This window comes from Arachis ipaensis, chromosome B4 (genome assembly GCF_059453495.1).
Source record: "Arachis ipaensis isolate K30076 ecotype BB chromosome B4, ASM5945349v1, whole genome shotgun sequence".
Taxonomy (NCBI): Eukaryota; Viridiplantae; Streptophyta; class Magnoliopsida; order Fabales; family Fabaceae; genus Arachis; species Arachis ipaensis.
Genome location: NC_142439.1, coordinates 1658662 through 1678677, shown reverse-complemented (window position 1 = coordinate 1678677; position 20016 = coordinate 1658662). Strand labels below are relative to the sequence as shown.

General features: G+C 32.4%; 2 protein-coding genes across 2 annotated transcripts; one reads left to right on the top strand and one right to left on the bottom strand.

Annotated features, from left to right (window-relative positions):
* Nucleotides 1-7523: 7523 nt before the first annotated feature.
* Nucleotides 7524-11155, bottom strand: LOC107638297 (uncharacterized). The gene is made up of 2 exons (XM_016341508.3): nt 9688-11155; nt 7524-7913 (listed from the first exon to the last, which is right to left on the bottom strand). Exon 1 carries the CDS (start codon nt 10820-10822, stop codon nt 9707-9709), a length of 1116 nt encoding a protein of 371 aa, XP_016196994.1. The 5' UTR covers nt 10823-11155; the 3' UTR covers nt 7524-7913; nt 9688-9706.
* A 6695-nt stretch (nt 11156-17850) lies between these two features.
* LOC148566440 (uncharacterized) lies at nt 17851-19617 on the top strand. The gene is made up of 3 exons (XM_088483334.1): nt 17851-18607; nt 18690-19087; nt 19168-19617. Exons 1-3 carry the CDS (start codon nt 17851-17853, stop codon nt 19615-19617), a joined length of 1605 nt encoding a protein of 534 aa, XP_088339460.1.
* The last annotated feature ends 399 nt before the right edge of the window (nt 19618-20016 follow it).

The window sequence follows — 20016 nt, the reverse complement described above, 5'->3', positions numbered from 1 at the left end:
TAAATTATTAATTTAAATATTATTATTTATTTCATTTACAGTATAAATAAATTGATAATACACATATTTTGTTTATATTGTAAATAAAATAAGACACATACATCGTTGAACATGTTATAGATACACACATATTATATAACAACACAAATTTCGTTTACACTATAAACGAAATACATGTATTATCAACTTATTTATACTGTAAACGAGATAAGCGCAAACGATGCTTATATATGGAACTCGTTCACAGCATCTTATGGATGTCACTTTCATTCATTTGGGTAAGCTTGAACAAAATTCGAGTGTTCAAAATCACTAGTACCTACGTCGCTAATTTCCGCAGAAAACTCCATCACTTATTAGGTCATGATTCTTCCATAGACATCAAATATCAGTCACACATACTCATCGTCATCAAACCAAAAAACACGAAATAAAAAAACTCTATTTTCCATAGGTGCTAACAACTTATACCCAACTCTTCGACCTCCTTTGTCTCATTAGCACCCAAGCTCGTCAATATTAGGCTCATGAATATTAGGCTCTTCAACTCAGAAAAAGAACCTAGTCGATGAGTGCGCGATAAGATAAGACTTTCATACTTGAAGACAACCGCATCATAATCCATTCTTATGTAACAATTAGGATATACACTCATGAAAATATATTCAAACATTCTTATTAAACCTATTGAGAGAACAGAGAAAAAAATGGGTAAGAAGTGATTTGCTTGTGACCAAAACTACTACTTGCAAATCCTTTTATAGTTGAGTTAAAGCTGTCGTTCTATATCCCGTTTATAGGGTAAACGACTTTAGTATGATTTTATCTCGTTTACAGTATAAACGAGTTGATAATATACACTGTAAACGAAATATGTTGACACCTTATTTCACCACGTGTTTTGTATTCACCCGATTTCTTCTTTGTTTACCAAACATGCTTTATCTTGTTTATAATATAAACGAGATACGAAATACGTGTATTATCAACTCGTTTACACGATAAATAAAATAAATAGAGAAAAAGACAAATAGGTCCCTGATCTTTTGCCCCACAGACATTTTCGTCCTTGAGCATTGGAAAATACTTTTAGGTCCCTAACCTTCTTAAAAGTTGGACGGATTAGTCCCTCTGTGCAAATGCCTCCGTTAGACCCAACGAAAAAGTCTGACGTGGCTCCCGTTCTGCTTACCTGGCATTACGGCTGCTCACGTAGCACATTAATGGAAGGTCAGTTTTGGAAAATGGACAAAAAAGTCCCTCTGTCTCAAAGTAGCATATATTAACTAAGCAAACTTTTCACTCCTCTTGTTTTAGAGCCTTAATCTTATCTACTCTATCCCTCAATATATTTTCCACTGCTACAAATAGCTTCAATAAAGATTTAGCGACATGTCCTACACTAACAACATTATAGATGATAGAACATACAAGCATGTAGCTATGTATTATACTGAATACAACAATTATAGAACACTTTAAATACACGACATACTATTCTAGTCACTCTAAATCAGGTACGATGCAATAACCAGATAGGTAATTGATCTAAACAGAGCGCCTTCATACTTAAAAAGAGTATCACAGTAAAGGAAACAGCATGTATAGAATTTATAAGCTATCGTTTTAGTATAAAATACGTCAGTAACAAAAACGAGAGAAAGTGAGTTAGTGGATGAACGCTAGTTCACTTCCCTTCAACAATTAACCATTCAACTTCCAAAATCAAGCTAGAAAACACAACTATCCATAAGGCGAAGCACTTTTTTAGCCGGAATTTTGAGAAGAGGAGAAGTGTATTTACCCGGAAGTTACTTCTGCAATCGTCAACGAGAGCCATGAAGCAGTCCATGAGGTGGTTGACCATCTCGGAGCGGTTCAGAATGATCGAAACAAGCAAGAACCGCGCGTAAAACCTCAACTCCTTGGACCGGACTCCCAGATCTCTCGGCGAGCCTTCAGATCCTTCGAAGTACCTTCTGCTGAGTATGGCCTCGTAGAATACGTAGGCCTCGACGAGGAACCTGATGTCGCTGGTCCTCATGTACTGGCCGAAGTAGAGCTAGCCAATTCGGCTCGCGATGTCGCCAATTTCCCAGCGCTTGAGACTGCACTGAACTATCTTCGACCGGTTCTCTTGCTGGCACTTCTAGAGCCGCGTGTACGCCTTGAACACCTTGTGGAAGAAGTGTCCTTTTTTTAAAATTGGCCTTCCACTAATGTGCCACATAGGCAGCCGTAATGTCAGGTAAGCAGAACAGAACCACGTCAGATTTTTTCGTTGGGTCTGACGGAGGTATTTGTACGGAAGGATAAATTTATCTAATTTTTAGAAATTTAAAAATATTTTCTAATGGTTAGAGACAAAAATATCTACGGAACAAAAAATAAGAGACCTATTTGTTCTTTTCTCAAATAAATAATAATACATAAATTAATAATTTACCTGCAAATTATATATATTAATAAATAAAAAAATAAATTATTTATTTAAAATAGTTATTGTTTCCGGCACTGTTACCTAAATTTTAATAGACATCAATTATAATTATATTGATTGATGTGCCAACTAGTCTCACAAATTAAATCAGCTTATTTTCTAGAGATCCCCAAAAGGCGGTTATGAATGAAGTCATGCATACCCAAAAGTTGAACATGTTTTTAGCTTTTTGTTTTTTTTTTTTTTGGACATACACACATCTCCACATGTTTTTCGCTTACACTTTCCCTAATATGAAATGGGCTTGGTCTTTAGGTTGAACTTTTTTCTTCCATCCACAATTGCTTTTCTCTAGTAATTAACAAATTTCTTCCTAGTCCATCACTAATTGCTTAATCATTTTTGACATAGTCTAGTGTAGCCCATTGCTAACAAGCATTGACCCTTCATATGTGCATAACAAGTCATGAATTTCAAGACACAAAAAAAAAAAAACTAAGAAATTTTTTTTCTACTGTATCCTCCAATCTGCCAAGTCAAAAACTAATTTATCATAGATATGAGAGTTTGCCGTTGGCCAATGAATTACTGTATGTACGAGACAGGATCCAAACCCCTTATACTTACTTAAGTGGACGAATGAGCTAACTACTCACCCAATCCAAATTGGTTTAAAAAAAACTATGAATTTGTCAATATGCTAAGTAAGGAATTTCTTAGTTAATTTAGATACCTCACACTAAACACGTGATGAATTAGGAGAAGCCTAGCATCAGGCTTTGTCTCCTTCTTGTAATTACAGTAATTTTTTTTTTTTTTGGTGACATTGTAATTACAGTAATTGCTTTTCGGTTTCCGTTGTAGGTAGAGCTTTTTTTTTTCTTTTTTTTTTTTTGGTGTACGTAGAGCTTTTTCTTTTGTTGTTGAAAGGGTAGAGTTTTAATAGGCTAAGGAATGACTCAGACTTATATGTAGAAGAATGCTTGGGTCACAATTAATGGAACTAGATGAAGATTTGTTGGACCCTTCTTTTAAGTCTTGGGCCAAGTTAGAATGCCTAGTATGTGGACATGAGTCATGACTCATGAGGCTATGAAAATTTACATAATTCTTATAATTTTCATTACCAATGGTTAATGATTATTATTGAAATTATGATGGTAATTTTTTAAACAAATAAAATTAATATTTTATTTATCAATAAATATAATTTTAAAAGAAATAATATTCTTACACTTTATTACATATCTTGTTTATCATGCAAGGTAAATAGGTATACACATATTTTATTGATGTGTAAACGAAATATGATGTTTGTAATATAATTTTTATCAATTTAAAAGTAAAAGAAATATAATTTATTATGATTTAAACTATTTTTATGTGTATTATATCGATTTGAGATTTTTTTTTATCTAATTTAATCCAAATTATCGTGATTTATATTGAATTGGTTTAGTCGATTTTGAAAAGAAAGTTGACGATTTAAAATGTTTAAATTATAAAATTAATAATTTCAAATTTTAAAAATAACTGGTTGAAGGTAGGAGGATTCCAACTCCCCAAAATCTCCTCCTCTTTGTAACAGATTATTTTTTAAATTTTAAATTATTAATTTGGTAATGTAAAATTTAAATCATTAATTTTTTTAGAATTACAAATCGATCCAATATAAATTATAATTATTTTTGGATCAAAGATAGATTTTTGGGGCACCGGATTCGATGGTCCCAAAACATTTGAATTATTAAATTGTCCCATTACAAAATATATTTTTTAAGTTTTTTAATAACGGCTAAATAGTTCTTATTTAATTTTAATTACAAATTAATTTTTTATATATTATTTAATTATAAAATCTATTTTTTATTTTATAAATTATTATTTTATCATACATCTATCATATTTATTAATAATAAAAATAAAAACAATAACGAATTAGATCTTCCATTAATCATAATAATCTTTTTGACTATCCTAATTGATTAAAATTTTATCTTTGATTCGTATGGATTATGAAATCGTGTTTCTTAAAAAATCAATCGATTGTATTCACAAAACAATCGATTGAATTTCAAGTTTTTCATAATTCAATCTATTGGAATTCAGGTTTCCACAAAACAATCGATTGAATGTTGGACGATAGTATGGTTTTTTCAAATATCAATCGATTGTAACTTTTACACAATCGATTGAACGATGCTTAGAATGTGGGTTTTTTCTAATTCAATTGATTGTTTATATTACCAATCGATTGAAGGCTTCAAAACAATATGAGGTCTCAATTCAATCGATTGGTTGTTTAAGTCTTCAAAGTAATATGAATTTTCACAATTCAATCGATCGGTTGTGTTATCCAATCAATTGAATTGTACATTACGTTATATGTTATGCCGTTCTTAATTTTTCTGCTCGTGTTTATAAATTATTATTTTATTATTCATCTATCTTATCTTTAAAATTTTAGTCAGGTAGATGCAGAACTTTCATCCTCAACCCTAGCTCTCTTTGCGTTTTTAGTTCTGGCCATTTTGGAGATATTGGTTCGGTGGGTTTTGTAGGGATTTGAATGAGGATTAATAATATGTATATAATTTGGAATGGGTGTTGATGAGATTGGAGAAGATGAAGAGAGAAGCTTTCTAGATTTAGAAAGAGAAGAGAGGTTATGCAGAAATTGAGTTGTTATATTAAAAAAAAAGAGGAATACCAATCGATTGAATGTAAAAAAAAATCTTATTCACGGTACATTTCAATCAATTATATTATCAAATCAATGGATTGAATTCGAAGATACCATTAATCACGTAAAAATTTCAATCGATTGAGTTGTGAGACCTCATATTGCTTTGAAGATTTCAATCGATTGGATAACACGAACAATCGATTGAATAAGAAAAAGCCCACATGTCTTGCAAAATTTAATCCATTGTATATCAATTCCAATCGATTGAATTATGAAAAATCTAAAATTCAATCGATTGTTTTGTGAATTCAATCGATTGATTTTCTAAGAAATACGATTTCACAACCCTATACGGATATAACGGATCAAAGATAAAATTTTAATCGATTAGGATCACTAAAAAAACGATTAATGAAAGATCTAATTCGTTATTATTTTTGTTTTTTATTATTAATGTACATGATAGATAAGTGATAAAATAATAATTTATAAAATAAAAAATAGATTTTATAATTAAATAATATATAAAGAATTAATTTATAATTAAAATTAGATAAAGACTATTTATCACTTATTAAAAAACTTAAAAAAATGTTTTATTATGGGATCATTTAATGGTCCAAACATTTTGGTACCGTCAAATCTTTGGCTGAAAAACGGCTGTAAAGAACTACAGACAAAAGAAGTAATTGTGAAATTAAAAAAAAAAAGACAGAATTAAATAAAAGAAAAAAAATGAAATAAAAAGAAAAAGTGAATTAGGGCTTCTTTCACGCATGGTTCTTTATGGCTGCATCCATTATTTTACTCAGACGAAGACGCGACCTTTGAAGATGAAGCAATATAAATTACAATTGTTTCAATTGAATTAGATCAAAATATAATTTTAAATTAATATAATACACATAACATGAAAAATAAAATTAAACCCATATGATTTAAATTAATTTATATGTATTTTATTTTTTTGTTTGATCCAAACTTATTGCAAACATCATATCTCCTTTACACTAGCAACAAGTATTTAGTTTACTCCATGTATCTCGTTTGTAGACATGAGTAATTAATTCCTTATTATACGTGTATATTTATTTTATTGTTAGTGTAATTAAAATATATAATAATAAAGTGTAAAAATATTATTTTTTGTAGAATTATATATATTGATAAATAAAATATATTTTTTATTTATATAAAATTAAAATCATAATTTTTACAGATAAAAAATATAATGAACAAGTTACTATATTATGATATTTTATATATGTTTTATTAATTTTTTTATTTTTTAAAATGTTTTTAATTACTTAATTTTTGCTATAACAAGAACATGAAAAATAAGATACTATTTACCAATCAATGATAATTCCATTAAAATTACAAAAGAGAAAAAGATGTGTCATATACTTGTGAGCGGAGTTAAACCCTAAAATGATTCCAGAGATTGGTGTCGTATACTAAAATTGTTCCTGAGATTTCAATTGTACCAATTATGTCCTTGAGATTGACAAAAATGCACCATATTAATCCTTGACCTATTTTCTATTAACGACGTGATGACATGGCTTGATAACGTAGCCCGTTAGTGACACGTGTCACTCCATGATTTGGCCACGTGTAATGGTATGGTGATGATGTGTTGACCAGTGACATGTGGCATACTGATGTGGATAGTTGTGCCACGTATCACAACCGTATTCGTCCACATGTTATTCATTATGCCATCATTATAGATGTACCAAATTAGTCCCTTAATTTGCATTAAGTGAGTCATTTTAGTCCCTAAAATTGAATGTTGTGCATCAGACTAATCCTTTCACCAGTTTTTTCTCATTTTTTTAAAAAATTTAAAATTTTTAATATCTTAAATACACTAATTTCAATTCTATTTTTTACGTATTGTTTAAATACAAGGCCCGCATGATGGCCTTCTAGAACAGGTCATCTCCTCCGTAGTAATAGTCGGAGTTGTCATGGTGCTACTAAGCTCCTTTGTCAAATAGATTTTGGGCTGGACTATATGTATCTGGACCCAGGTATGCACAATAACTTGCAATATAAACAGTCAGATGCAGCATATTAAGAGACATATGATTTAACTGAGCTAGGCCTCAGCTGCACCAAGTGTTAAATATAAACCCTTAAGCGTTGTGTGAACGAGTGTGTAGTGTGGGTATGTTGTGATACCTAAAATTGGAGGTTGTCCAATTTACTTGACAAAAAAAAAAAGAAAACAGAGGTATAGAGGAAAATGCGACCGAATCATGGTCCGCTGGCTGATCCATGAGATTCGTTAAAACAAATAAAACTTACACTAATTGGTAATTGCCCTTTTGTACCTGTTATATGCATGGAGGGCAGATGATAGACATAGATATAGATACACCGCATCTAAAATTGGGAGGCATGGTGCCCCACACGTAATTGGGGCACGGCAGTCAACATAACTTTCTTACTATCATACAAAAGTACAAATTAAGATCGGTCCGTGAATGAAATTCCAATTCCCACTCTGATTACAAAAGTCTAAAATTGAACTAACTTTAACAATTCCCAACGCAGTCACGGGTCTGCGTACGTAACCCAGAACCACATACGCAATAATACAAACAAGCAGACAAAACTAAACGAAAACCTTTTTGCATGCCAGCCCATCGCAAGCACTACTTAGGTTAACACACGACTTGAAGAACAACCATTAAAAAAAAAAAGACTTCGTAAAATTATGAGCAATAACCTCTCATTCTTGTTGTTAATACCTTATTCAATGCCAAAGTGACGCCACTCCTGCAAAAATAGCCATAATTAAATTCATATTGAAGTCACACCATGAGATAATGACTTGGGAGGGAATATTATATATATATATATATATATATATATTTCTAAAGTTAGGAGTGAGACTCAAATTTGCGATCTCTAAGTAAGTATAGAGAGATTATGTCATTTTTTTTTTACCAAAAATAAGAGACTCAAACCCGCAACCTCTTAATTGAGTATGGGGAGATTATACCATTTAAGCTATTACTCATTGAGAGATTATTTCATTTGAGTTATAGTTCATGCGGAATATTATATATATTTGGCAAGTAATTCACACGCTTTTACATAAATTTGATATTTTGGTGGTGATTTTAGAATTAATTTCAAGATTATTCATATGAAAATAATAATTAGATTAATTTTTATGTGAATATAATAATTTTTAATTATTAGATATATAGAATTTGGTATATTTGACAAATCTGGTTTCAACTATTTTCTTCTCATAAAAATGATTATAATGAGATGTAAATAATTACTTATATAAAAGTAGATTAATTTGGAAAATTCAAGGGAAGGTTGTTTGATATTGGTAAATTATTTCAGTAAAGAAGGCATGCTTATTTATCTTTCAATTTTTTTTTCCTGATAATGAACTCTCAAAACACAGCTACCTTTCATGTGAATATGTAAACATTTCCTCTCAAAGCTCAATGGCATATAATTACTTGTCCAAACTAGTCACATAATAATGAGCATAATCATATAATCACATGGAATATCCATTTTTCGTAAATAGCATATGATGATTTTATTTTGAGAAAATGATAAACAAGCCATTCACCTTTTGATTCACTGATATTTTAAGTCTCTGAAAATTTAAAAATATATTTAATTTTTTGACTTTCTCCTGGATACATCAATTTTTTTTGTTCAATTTTTTTCGTTGTACTGATCTGACCGACCGATATACAGATGCACACTTAGAAAAATTTTAAAATAGAGCAAATTAGACCTAAAATCAATATGTCCAAATTTTGAAAAAGTTAAAGAGTTAAATGTATTTTCAAATCTTCAAAGACTTAAATGTTCGCGAGCCAAAAGGTGAAAGGCCTATTTGTTCTTTTCTCTTTTATTTTAAATAAACACTATTATTGCATTGGTATTCAATAAATTTTAAAGAATTTTAGATTCAACACTCTGTGAATCTTTACAAATTATTTCAATCGGTTTAATTAAAATTTTTTATAGGTCTATTAAACAAATGATTTTTTAAAAATTGTAATATAAAATAATTAAATTTCATAAAAATATTATTATAAAATAAATTAATCTATATACAGAGACTAGATTATCTTAAAAACTTTAAAAGTACTAAAAACTGTTAGGTGATCAAAATACGTAATCCAATTTTCTTTAAACCAATTTAATTTTTACTCTTTTTATTTTAGAGTTTAAATTTAATATAATAACAATGTAAAATATTTTATACATATTAAAAATATTTCTTTTTGTATAAACAAGTAGAACACTATGTAGAATGAGAATTTTCCTTCAAAAAATATATTTATATATTGAATATAAAAATCCACTAGGAGATTTATACAAACAATTAATAAAAAGCAAAAATAAATATTTTTTTATATATTTTTTATATAGTATAAAAATAAATTTTTAAAATATTTTTTTATACCATGTGTGTTTGGTTTGTCGTTTTTGTTAGAAACAGAAAGATACGATAAAAAGACGTAGAAAATATATTTGGTTCCACAATTAAATTGAGAGACACATGCAGTACCTTTGAATATAATAATTGATTAATTTGGTGAGCACTTGAATCCATCTGGCGGAGTCTTTCCACAATCAATGAGGAGCTGAAGGGCGATGGGGATGATAATGTTGATGTTGAGAAGCTTCGCCCTAATTGTAGTGCAGAGACACACAGCAGCATCAAGGTCCAGAAGCCCTTCAAGCACCGGACAGCATGTTTGTTTAGCACTTCCTCCGATTCCGATGTGTATGAGTCCGCCAAGAACGTCCACACAGGCACCAAGCTTCAACGAGTCTATGGGGCATGTTGGTTGCGCCGGCGGTGGCGGTGGCGGACACGGTGTTTCACTTGGTGGCGTTGGTGGAGTAACCACCGGTGGCGTCGGTACATATGGAGGAGGTGAGATGATGGGCGGTGTGGGTACAACTGGTGGCAACGGGACGTACGGAGGATGAACAATAATGGGCGGCCTTGGTGTGTAAGGTGGTGTCACAACTGGTGGAGATGGTTTTGGTACATATGGTGGTGATGGTGTAGGAACATAAGGTGGTGTAACCACTGGTGGCTTTGGTACATATGGCGGTGTCACAACCGGCGGTTTCGGTACATATGGTGGTGTAACCACCGGTGGCTTTGGTACATATGGTGGTGTCACAACCGGTGGCTTTGGTACATATGGTGGTGTCACAACCGGTGGCTTTGGTACATATGGTGGAGTTACAACCGGTGGTTTCGGTACATATGGTGGTGTAACAACCGGTGGCTTAGGTACATATGGTGGAGTTACAACCGGTGGCTTTGGTACATATGGTGGTCTAACAACCGGTGGCTTAGGTACATATGGTGGTTTTGGTACATATGGTGGCTTTGGGACGTAGGGTGGGTGCACTATTACTGGAGGCTTGGGGACATAGGGAGGTCTTGGTTTTGGTGACTTTGGTGGTGGACATGGAGTGGTAGGAGTAGGCTTATTGTGCTTTGGTGGTTTGTGAATTGGGGGCTTCACTCTTGGAGGCTGTTTCGGTGGGAGTTTTGGATGCTCGTGGTGCTTTGGAGGCTTTGGAGTTGGGTATGGACAGTACGGACAAGCGATGACAACGTTGATTAGAGTGCTCAAATTGAAGAGAAGAATGAGTATGCTAGTTACAACATAGTTCCCCATTTCGAAGCCGATGAAAGGAGGAGGTGTGTCCTGTGTGAGTGTAATTTTCTCACTTCTCACTGAAAAAGCCAGTGTGAGAATCAAGACCTTATATCGTGAAGAGATATGTCACCATGTCAGCCTAGTATTTTTTTATGTCACCAAGTCCATATAAAAACTAAGTCATTAAAATATTTATTTGGGTAAAATATATATTAAAATAAAAAATATACATTAAAAATTATATATATTTATTAAAAATATTATTTATATATTAAAATTAGACATCATATATTTATGTAAATATATGTATTGTTAAATTTATTTTTAATGTATATTTTATATTTTAATATTATTTTATATTAATAGTTAGTTTTGATATACACTTAGTATGATTGTATATTCATATAAAGGGTTAAGTATGATTTTAGTTTTTAATTTATAGGTCAAATTTTTTTCGTCCTGAATTTTTTTTTTTGCATACAAAATTATTCTTAAAGTTTAACTCGGTTTTAAAATCGTCCTTACCTTAAGGATTAAAATTATACGGAGGTTTATAAAAGTGGAGGCAGAAGTGAATCGTAGACTCTTTCTTTTCTCCTTCTTCTTCTTCCCTTTGCAAAAATAGAAACACTCTTACTCTTTTTTTTATTATTTTATAATTTTTTGTTATAGTAATTTGGTCTAAAATTTTAATATTTAAATAAAAGGGACGATTTTAAAACTTGATTTTAAACCTTAGAGATAATTTTGTATGCAAAAAAAGATTAGAAACAAAAAATATTCAACCTATACCTTAAGAATTAAAATCGTACTTAACTCTTATATAAATATATAATAATTAATTCAATAACTGATTTATAATGTACATATAATATTTATTTTTTATTAATAGTAACTAATATTTTGATTTTATACTACTAAATTTAAAATTTGAGAATTAAAAGTTAAAATTTAATATTTAAAAATTTAATTAATACGTATTTTTAAATATTACATATAAAATTATATTTATTGGCCAAATATTAGCATAAAGTAATAATTTTTTTTCTTCAAATAATAATACTTTATTGTGAATAATTATATTATATGTATTAAAATAAATTAAAAAATAATATATATTTATAAATAAATATATTATAATTAATTTAGTAATTAATTTTTTATACACATCACATTTTATTCCGAATTCACCGTAATCCCCACATGCTCTTTAAAAAAATTATATGTAAATAAAATGATAGCCAGGCACTTTTAAAAAATAATGATTGTGTTAGATACATTTTCTTGTCACCTCGCATTTAACGCCCCACGTTATTAATTAATCGAATAAATATAATTACAATATACAATTATAAAATTTTATCATAGATTCACCGCTGTATCTATTGCAGGGGGATATGTGCAAGGTTTAGTTTAATTTCAATTAGTTTTATTTGCTTTTAATCGCTTCAAATTGCATTTTCGATTCCATTGCCAAGGTTTTTTTTTTTTAATTAACTTTCTTGTTTTCAATTTTTTTTTTATTCTTTCATGAATAATCTAATGCTCCTTTTTTAAAATACGACTCGAACCTAAAGTCTCACTTTAACTATTTAGAAAGTTTAAAACTTTTTTACCTTTTTTCTAAATTTAATTATAGAAATTGGTATTCGAAGTGTGCTACAATGACAACATAATAATTAGATATTAGAGAATTTTACTTCGAGTGCTAATTTTTGTTCTTAGAGTTTTCTACTCAGGTTCTTTTACTATTGTTTTTAGTTTCTGACCTTTAGACTTGATAATAGCTTATTGAACCTCATATATCCTCTTTTGCTCTTGGTCTAAGCTAAACTTCGTCCTCAATTAAGATAATCACTTCTCCATACTTGTCCATTAAGCCCTTTGGGCAGTCAAAAACCATTTTGGTGTTTCTCATTGATGGTGGTAGCCTTCCAATAATCTAAAGATTGATTCTTCTTTTAAATTTAAAAGAAATTACTCGACGAATCCTCACTTAATAAACTTTACTCTTACACGAGAGGTTGTCATGTTAGTTAATAAGAGAAAGTATAAGTAAACAATGTTTGTTCTGAACAATGTGAATAATGATTTAAAAAAAAGGTAAATTTAAATTTAAAATTCAGATTCTTAATTAATTAAATAAGTATTAACGGATTTTAAAATTTGAAAAATTAGGATTAGCACCTAAATACATTCACACTACGTATGGTTACTTCCAATTCTACTATTACTTTATTTCCGACGTCCGCGGCATAGCCCACATAGTTTCTCTCCAGTACCCCACCACAACTTGTCGTCGTCGCTAGAGATAGTTGCTCAGACATAGCAGAACGCCGTCATTCACTCATTCCTCATCACCTCGTTCAGATGCAATAGAAGCCCGCAGCCCGTGCCGACGTCGCTGCAACCTCACGTTGCCCTGCTGTCCCATAGCAGCCCGTGCTGACACTGCGACAGCCTCACGCCGACGCCGCCATTTGTCTCTCGCCGACGCCGCCATTTGTCCTGAGATGGAAGATTTCTATTGAAATGCTAATTGGTGATAGGATAATTGATGGACTGAATAAAAATTTGAGTTAGCAAACAATTCATTTTTTTAGATTCTATGATGGCCATGGTGATTCTCAGGTAAATTTATATTTTTTTCTTATGTCCAAAAATTTAGGATTCTCTGGAGAACTCCACATTGAGAGCTTGTCTTTCTCATTCAGGTGGCAAACTATTGTCATGAGCATATGCATTTGGCATTGGCAGAGCTTGTCTTTCTCATTCAGGTGGCAAACTATTGTCATGAGCATATGCATTTGGCATTGGCAGAGGAAATAAACTCTTTCTTTCTTTCTTATAGAGAAACGAGAATGGTGGGTGATGCTGATGGTGATAGATGATTGTTGTTCACATCCTCTTCATTCTTTGAATTGTTATTCATCTTATTAGGTATACAGATGATTATTTTCATTCTAAAGTGAATGTTTATTTAATTTAGATTGGATTTAATTATGTATAATGAAATTAGATGGATGTTCATTTTACTAGGTATATAGATGGTTATTTTCATTCTAAACCGACGACTCGATGGAGAAAAAGCTCAGCGGCGTTGAGGCTGGCTAGTGAGGGAGGGACCGATGGCGCAATGAGGATTTGCGGAGAGGTATCACTACAAGAGAAACAGAGCTTTGCGGCGATTTTTTTGCCAGTTTGCAGCGGTTTCATACCGCTGCGAAATAGAACGCCAGCGGATTAAGGACCGCCTTCGATAAAGGCGGGGGGATTGCATTTTGCGGCTGTTTTCAGCAACCGCCGGCATAAGCGCCGCTAAATAGAATAAGTTATTGGCGTCGGTCTTAAAACTACCGCTATTTGAAAAAAAAGTTTTTAATATAAATTTGCGGCAGTTAGAAAACTGTTGCAATTTTATGGGTGAATTTAAAAAAAAAAATACAACCACCAGTGGTTTGTTCCATTTTATTTACTATAAAAATCCATACAAAACTTGTAATACAACTTGCATTAAAAACTATATCCGCATTTGGATTGTATATCTTCTCAATATTCTCATTTATTTCTGACATACAAACATTGGTGTATCATTAAAAATAGAGCTGATATTATAGTCTACAGAATAATACAATAAAGCCAAACTATAAATATTTCAAGCTAGCAAAGTGAAATACAAAAGTAAGTGAAAATATTAACCTTCAAATATGATGAAACATTCTCTACTTTTATGAAAACTCCTGAAGAATCAATAACAAAATTAGCCTAAAATCACCCAAGTGATCTCCACAAGATCTCTAAATAGAAAAATAAATAATTACTCAGTTAAATCAAATAATCATATAAAAGGAGTAACAAAGCAAAAACAGGAGATAACAAATTCCTATGAAACTCAGTAATTTAATAATTTATCATATGTAACTCAGCAACTTATAAAAATAGTTACTTGATATAATGACCAATAAGGTCATCATGGGTCATGACTCATCTCTTCACATAATTTCTGGAACCACCGCCAAACCTGAAAAGAAATAAAAAAGAATTTGTTGAACGAATAAGTGAAATAAGGAACTCCCAAAAACACATAAGATAGAGAATCTTGTAGCACATTACCATCTTGAGAATCAATATACACGAAGACATGACATGAGTCTCAGCCCAAAAGATTTCCAAAGACAACAACAAACAGAGGAAACATTTCCATCTTAGAAAAAGACATAGTTTCTCAACATCTCTCAACACTTGTTTATTTTCTTTTTCTTATTATACAAAACAATTTAAAGCATCAAAATATAATTGAGTATGGTTAATGGGCACGTTAAAAATGGACATAAACAGCTAAAATGGACATAGCTTGCTAGTTTTATGACACATTAGAATTTGGATTATTTTTCAAAAAAGTGTTCAACAAAATAAGAATAAGTTGATTGGCTCAGTGGGTCATGATGACAAAATTCCTTCTCATAAAATCAAATGTATGGTCAGAGTGCTCTTCAACATTCAATACTTGAACAATTATAGAGTCCTGATGGAGTTTGAAACTGGTAGATTTGTTATAGAAGGTTTATCTTCAAATTTAACTAAAGAACTACCCTAATCCATGTTAGGAGTTGGGTAAACCTACTTAAGAGTCATCTTACACTTACTAATGTTGAGATAATAGAATTCCATATTATATCTCTCTCTACAAAGAGAATAGCATCATAAAACACTATGTCCAACTAATTATAAACTGTGCTTAATTTTGGAATTATCTGATGTATTACATTATCCCCTTAGCTCATTAATATGCTAAACTTCGAGGTTCTTGAAACTCATTACTATAGAAGCATACATAGTACTTGAATATTTTAAGTACCATCAAGTACCTGAAAGCTGTCAAATAAGCGCTCTGTGATGTTGTCGTCAAACTGCTGCATCTCATCCCACGGTTCATCTCCAACACCAACCAAAATAGGTTTACGTAAGAGACATCTACTGTAGAAATCAGCAAAAGACTACAAACGATATCGATTTACTTTGCAGCAACTATAGAATAATTAATAGTTGCTTGTTCTTGTGGACCAAGCATTTTGCGTCCTCCTGTATCTGGATTTCTGGAAACTTAAAGAGAAAGAAGAAATACTATCAATAAAAGGAAGATAAGTAGAAACACACAGCTACTCATGCCATGAAAAGAAATTATTGAGAGAAAAATAAGTAGATAGAACCTGTCCATCAGCAATAATAACAAGAACATGATATTGACCATTGCTTTTCTCCACAACATCAATTGCTGCATCAATTACCGGCGCAAATGATGTTGGACCTAATAACAAGGAAAAACCTTATATAATCAAATCTTCATATCATTGCTACTATACGTAAGGTCTCTTAGATAGAGTTTTCCCTCTTGGAAAACAATGAAGAATTAACAACAAAAATGAACAAAATACAGGAGGATTACTAAAGATGTACTATGATAGAAAGCACACTAGTCCCTTTGCTTATCATACAAGGAAATTCAATCAATTCAACCCAAGAGATGAACCCTCCTAGAAGGCTAAAGAAAATATCATATTTGACAAAAGGTCAAGTAGGAAGAGATCTTCGGCAAGATTTTTGGAATCGTTCTGTAGCCAAATGCAACAATTTCAAATCACATTCTCATCTCAATGCTACTGCTTAAACCTCCATACCATATAAAAGTGAGTAATACTAAATAAAGTGCACCAATCCATCTCCAAGTTCCACAACCCCAAAATATGTACTAAAACACTAAATACCAGAAGATAAGCTCTTATGCACTACAACAGCTGAATAATGTTAATGCTACTATGCACTACTGTCAAATCTCTTGGCTATACCAACAGCGACAAATATATCCTATGTTGTAAAGTCATTTTGATTCAACTAATAAAATTTATAATCTCTCTTTTAGTCTTCACTTTTGTCAATGCTTACACTCAATCAAATGATTTAATCAGCATCATCATTGTCGTTAAAATATTCATCTTCACTATCATGAATACCATTTTGAGCAAATTTGAGAAGAAAAAAGTGGAAAAAACAAATGAAAACAAATAAAAATCCCACTTTGTTTCTGTTTCGTCCAAGATACCCAAGCCGACCTCCTGGCGATCCGAGCTTTTAGTAATTTCAGATTAGTGGTGCTGCTATTCGTCGGGGTGAGGTATAGGTCGGCTTTCTTTTAAAATTCCGTGGGTGGAACACCTGCAAAAGAATCTCCGACGCTCAAGTCAGAAGAGGTATTCAAGTAAATCGCAAATAAAGTAAAAGAAAGAAGAAGTAGTGATACTGTGTTGTGCTTATGTGTTTTTACTCTGTTGCTTCGGTGTTGTTTATATAGATAGAGAGGCCGTTGTGCTCAACATCTGATATCTTGTACTCTTCCGCAGATCTCGCCGTGGTTAGTTTTTAGAATCTTTTTTCTGTTATTGGATGATCTGTTACTTGATTCCTAGCTATTGTGGTAGCCGCTGTGTTTGTTTGGGCCGAGGTTTATGGTCCACATCACAGCCCCTAAGCTTGACCTGTTAAAAAAAAGAGGAGGAGGAAGGAAACGGGTCGAGCTTCGGAACTACCTCGGCCCTAAAACTTTGTTGGACTATATTGGGTGGTTCCTCAGCCCCCAAGCTGGGCCTATTTCCTTTTAGTGTTTGTTTTTGTTTGATATGTTATTTTATTTTATATATATGTTTCATTGTTTATTTATTTGTTTATTATTATTATTAACATGTTTCCTAGTTTTTCGCACCTGTAGCATTTAATGGACATGACCGTGGCACTTTCCTCTATGCATCCCTGACCGCTTGATCTTGCTCCTTTGATTTGAAGTTAAATGTTGAATGGTTATTATTTTTCAAGGCTATTTCTTGTCAATGAACCGTTTTTGTCATATTAAATTTTTGTGGTGGTTTAGTGGACTCCTTGCCAAAAACTGAAGTTCTTTTGTGTTAAGAAGAAAATGAGCAGAAAAGGTTAGTCTATTTGACTAATGTCTAGTTTCTTTTTGCTGTATCTATTCTTTGCATGTGTTACTGTAAATGGAGAAAACTCAAGTCACTGTTAGCAAGAGTGATCCCTGTAGTTGGGTGCATGAAAATGTTAGGTGTCATGCTTCTTACTTTAATGATGTGGAGTCAGTAGGAGTTCTTGGTTCTAATGTGTGGGTTAGGGAAGGGAGTGAAGTTAGAATTGAGGTGCTTCCGTGTGGGGTTGATGATCATGTTTGTGAAAAAATTTGTGACTGGTCCTATTTCTATGTTTATAGTTGTGTTCTTACAGAGCTTGGAGTTAGGTTTCCTTTTACCGATTTTCAATGTGGTGTGTTGCGTTGGTTGAACTGTGCTCCATCACAGTTACACCCTAATTCCTGGGGTTTTGTTAGAGCATTCGAGGTGTTAATGGATGTTCTGGGGCAGGCTCCTTCTCTGAGAGTGTTTTTTTCTTTATTTCAAGCTAAGGGTGTTCGTAGGGGTTTGTGGGTTAACCTAAGTAGCCATCCTGGTAGGTCCCTTTTCGCGTTGTACAAATATTCTTTCAAAGATTTTAAGAAAATGTTCGTTAAGATTAGGAGTATTCCTGAGCAATTTCCCTTTTTTATTAATGAGACATTGGAGGAAAGGTTTCCTATTTCGTGGTGTTCGGAAACGGTACAGGTTTTAGATGTAGAAGATCGGTGTCCTAGTGATAATGACATTTTGGAGTTTTTAGTTAGTGAAATGGAATCTAAAGAATTATTATCTGTTGCTGAACTTTTGAAATGGGATTCTGATGAGCAATCAGTATTGGATTACCTAGGTAAAGCTTTTTCAAAAAATGGAAAATGGCTTCTTGTTCTATTATGTTTTTAATAACATGTTCTGTTTTTGTGTTTTATTAGGTGAGAAGGTTCCTACTATTACCTCGGCTAGTTTGAAGACATTTTTTAATCAAAGAAAAAAGGCTGAAAAAGAAAGTTTGACTACTAATGTTGATAAAGAGGTCGGAGGTGGAGTTATTCAATCAGAACTTCAACCTGGAGTGAAAAGGAAAAGAGTAGGGCCAACCAAAGGGACTAACCTGGGTACCTTAAAGAGTGATGACAGGGTAAATTTTGAGTTGATAGAATCTTCGTATAAGTCTCAGGAAGAGCTTCATGGGTACTGTGTTGATGATCACGCCAAGTCTTTGTGGAGCAAACTGTTTCCATTTGTACTCTCTGAGCAATTTGGTCAATTTCCTGTTGATGTTGAGATGATCAACAGGATTGGTCCGGTTGGTGTTAGTTGCTTTTTACAGGTAAATTGTATTATTTTACCTTTTTGTTTATTTTCTTTCTGTCATCTTGTCATATGTTTTTGTGCATGTTTCGCTTGCAGGTAATTGGGGCTCGGCTTGTGTCTATTGGGCGGACACAGGGGGTTGCTTTAGAAACAGAAAAGAAGACTGTCGCCGTTGTTAATGAACTAACAAGAACTATAGAGGAAAAGGAAAAGTTGGTGGAGGAACTTTCCTCTTCTTTGAAATTAAAAGGGTCTGAGGTTGAGAATCTTCGAAACCGGCAAGAACCCCTTGAAGAGGAAATAAAGGATCTGAAGACTCGTAATGACCAGTTGGCTGCTCGTGTGAGAGAATTGGAGACGGAGGTGTATGAGTCGTTTGCTCAAGGTTTTGAAAGATCGGTGGCCCAGGTTAAAGTATTGTTTCCTGAAGTTGATGTAGAGAAACTGGATGCTACCAAGATTGTTGTTGGTGGAAAGTTAGTTGATGATGAGACTCCAGCTGAAGAGTTAATAGAGGATTCCAGTATCGGAGAGAAAGATGATTGAATATGTTATTTTTTGTTTTGTATTTTGTTTTTGTACTTGTGAATGTTTGATTCCGAGATTTACTATCATCGGTTATTTTGGTTTAATGATTGTGTACCGAGTAAGAAGCTCGGTTTTATTTGACTGCATATTGTAGAATGGTAGGATTTGAATTATGTTTTCCTTATGACTTTATTTCTTTATTGTAAAAGACGTACAAAGTCTGATGTTGGCGTCCGGCCTCGTTAAAACCTTCTCTGAGCAAAAACTCAATGTGGGAAAAAAACTCATGAGTAGGAAAAAGAGTACCATCATGCGCCTATGTGATTATGATATGTACAATTTTAAAGATGAAACATTCCAGGTTCCAGGGATTGTGCTTCCCCTTAGTGTTTGTAGTGTATAAGCCCCCATGCCGAG

Coding starts and splice junctions, on each gene's coding strand:
- LOC107638297 (XM_016341508.3), bottom strand. CDS start 10,822: ATGGGGAACTATGTTGTAACTAGCATACTCATTCTTCTCTTCAATTTG.
- LOC148566440 (XM_088483334.1), top strand. CDS start 17,851: ATGGAGAAAACTCAAGTCACTGTTAGCAAGAGTGATCCCTGTAGTTGG. Junction 18,608..18,689: donor ATCAGTATTGGATTACCTAG/GTAAAGCTTTTT, acceptor GTGTTTTATTAG/GTGAGAAGGTTCCTACTATT. Junction 19,088..19,167: donor GTGTTAGTTGCTTTTTACAG/GTAAATTGTATT, acceptor TTTCGCTTGCAG/GTAATTGGGGCTCGGCTTGT.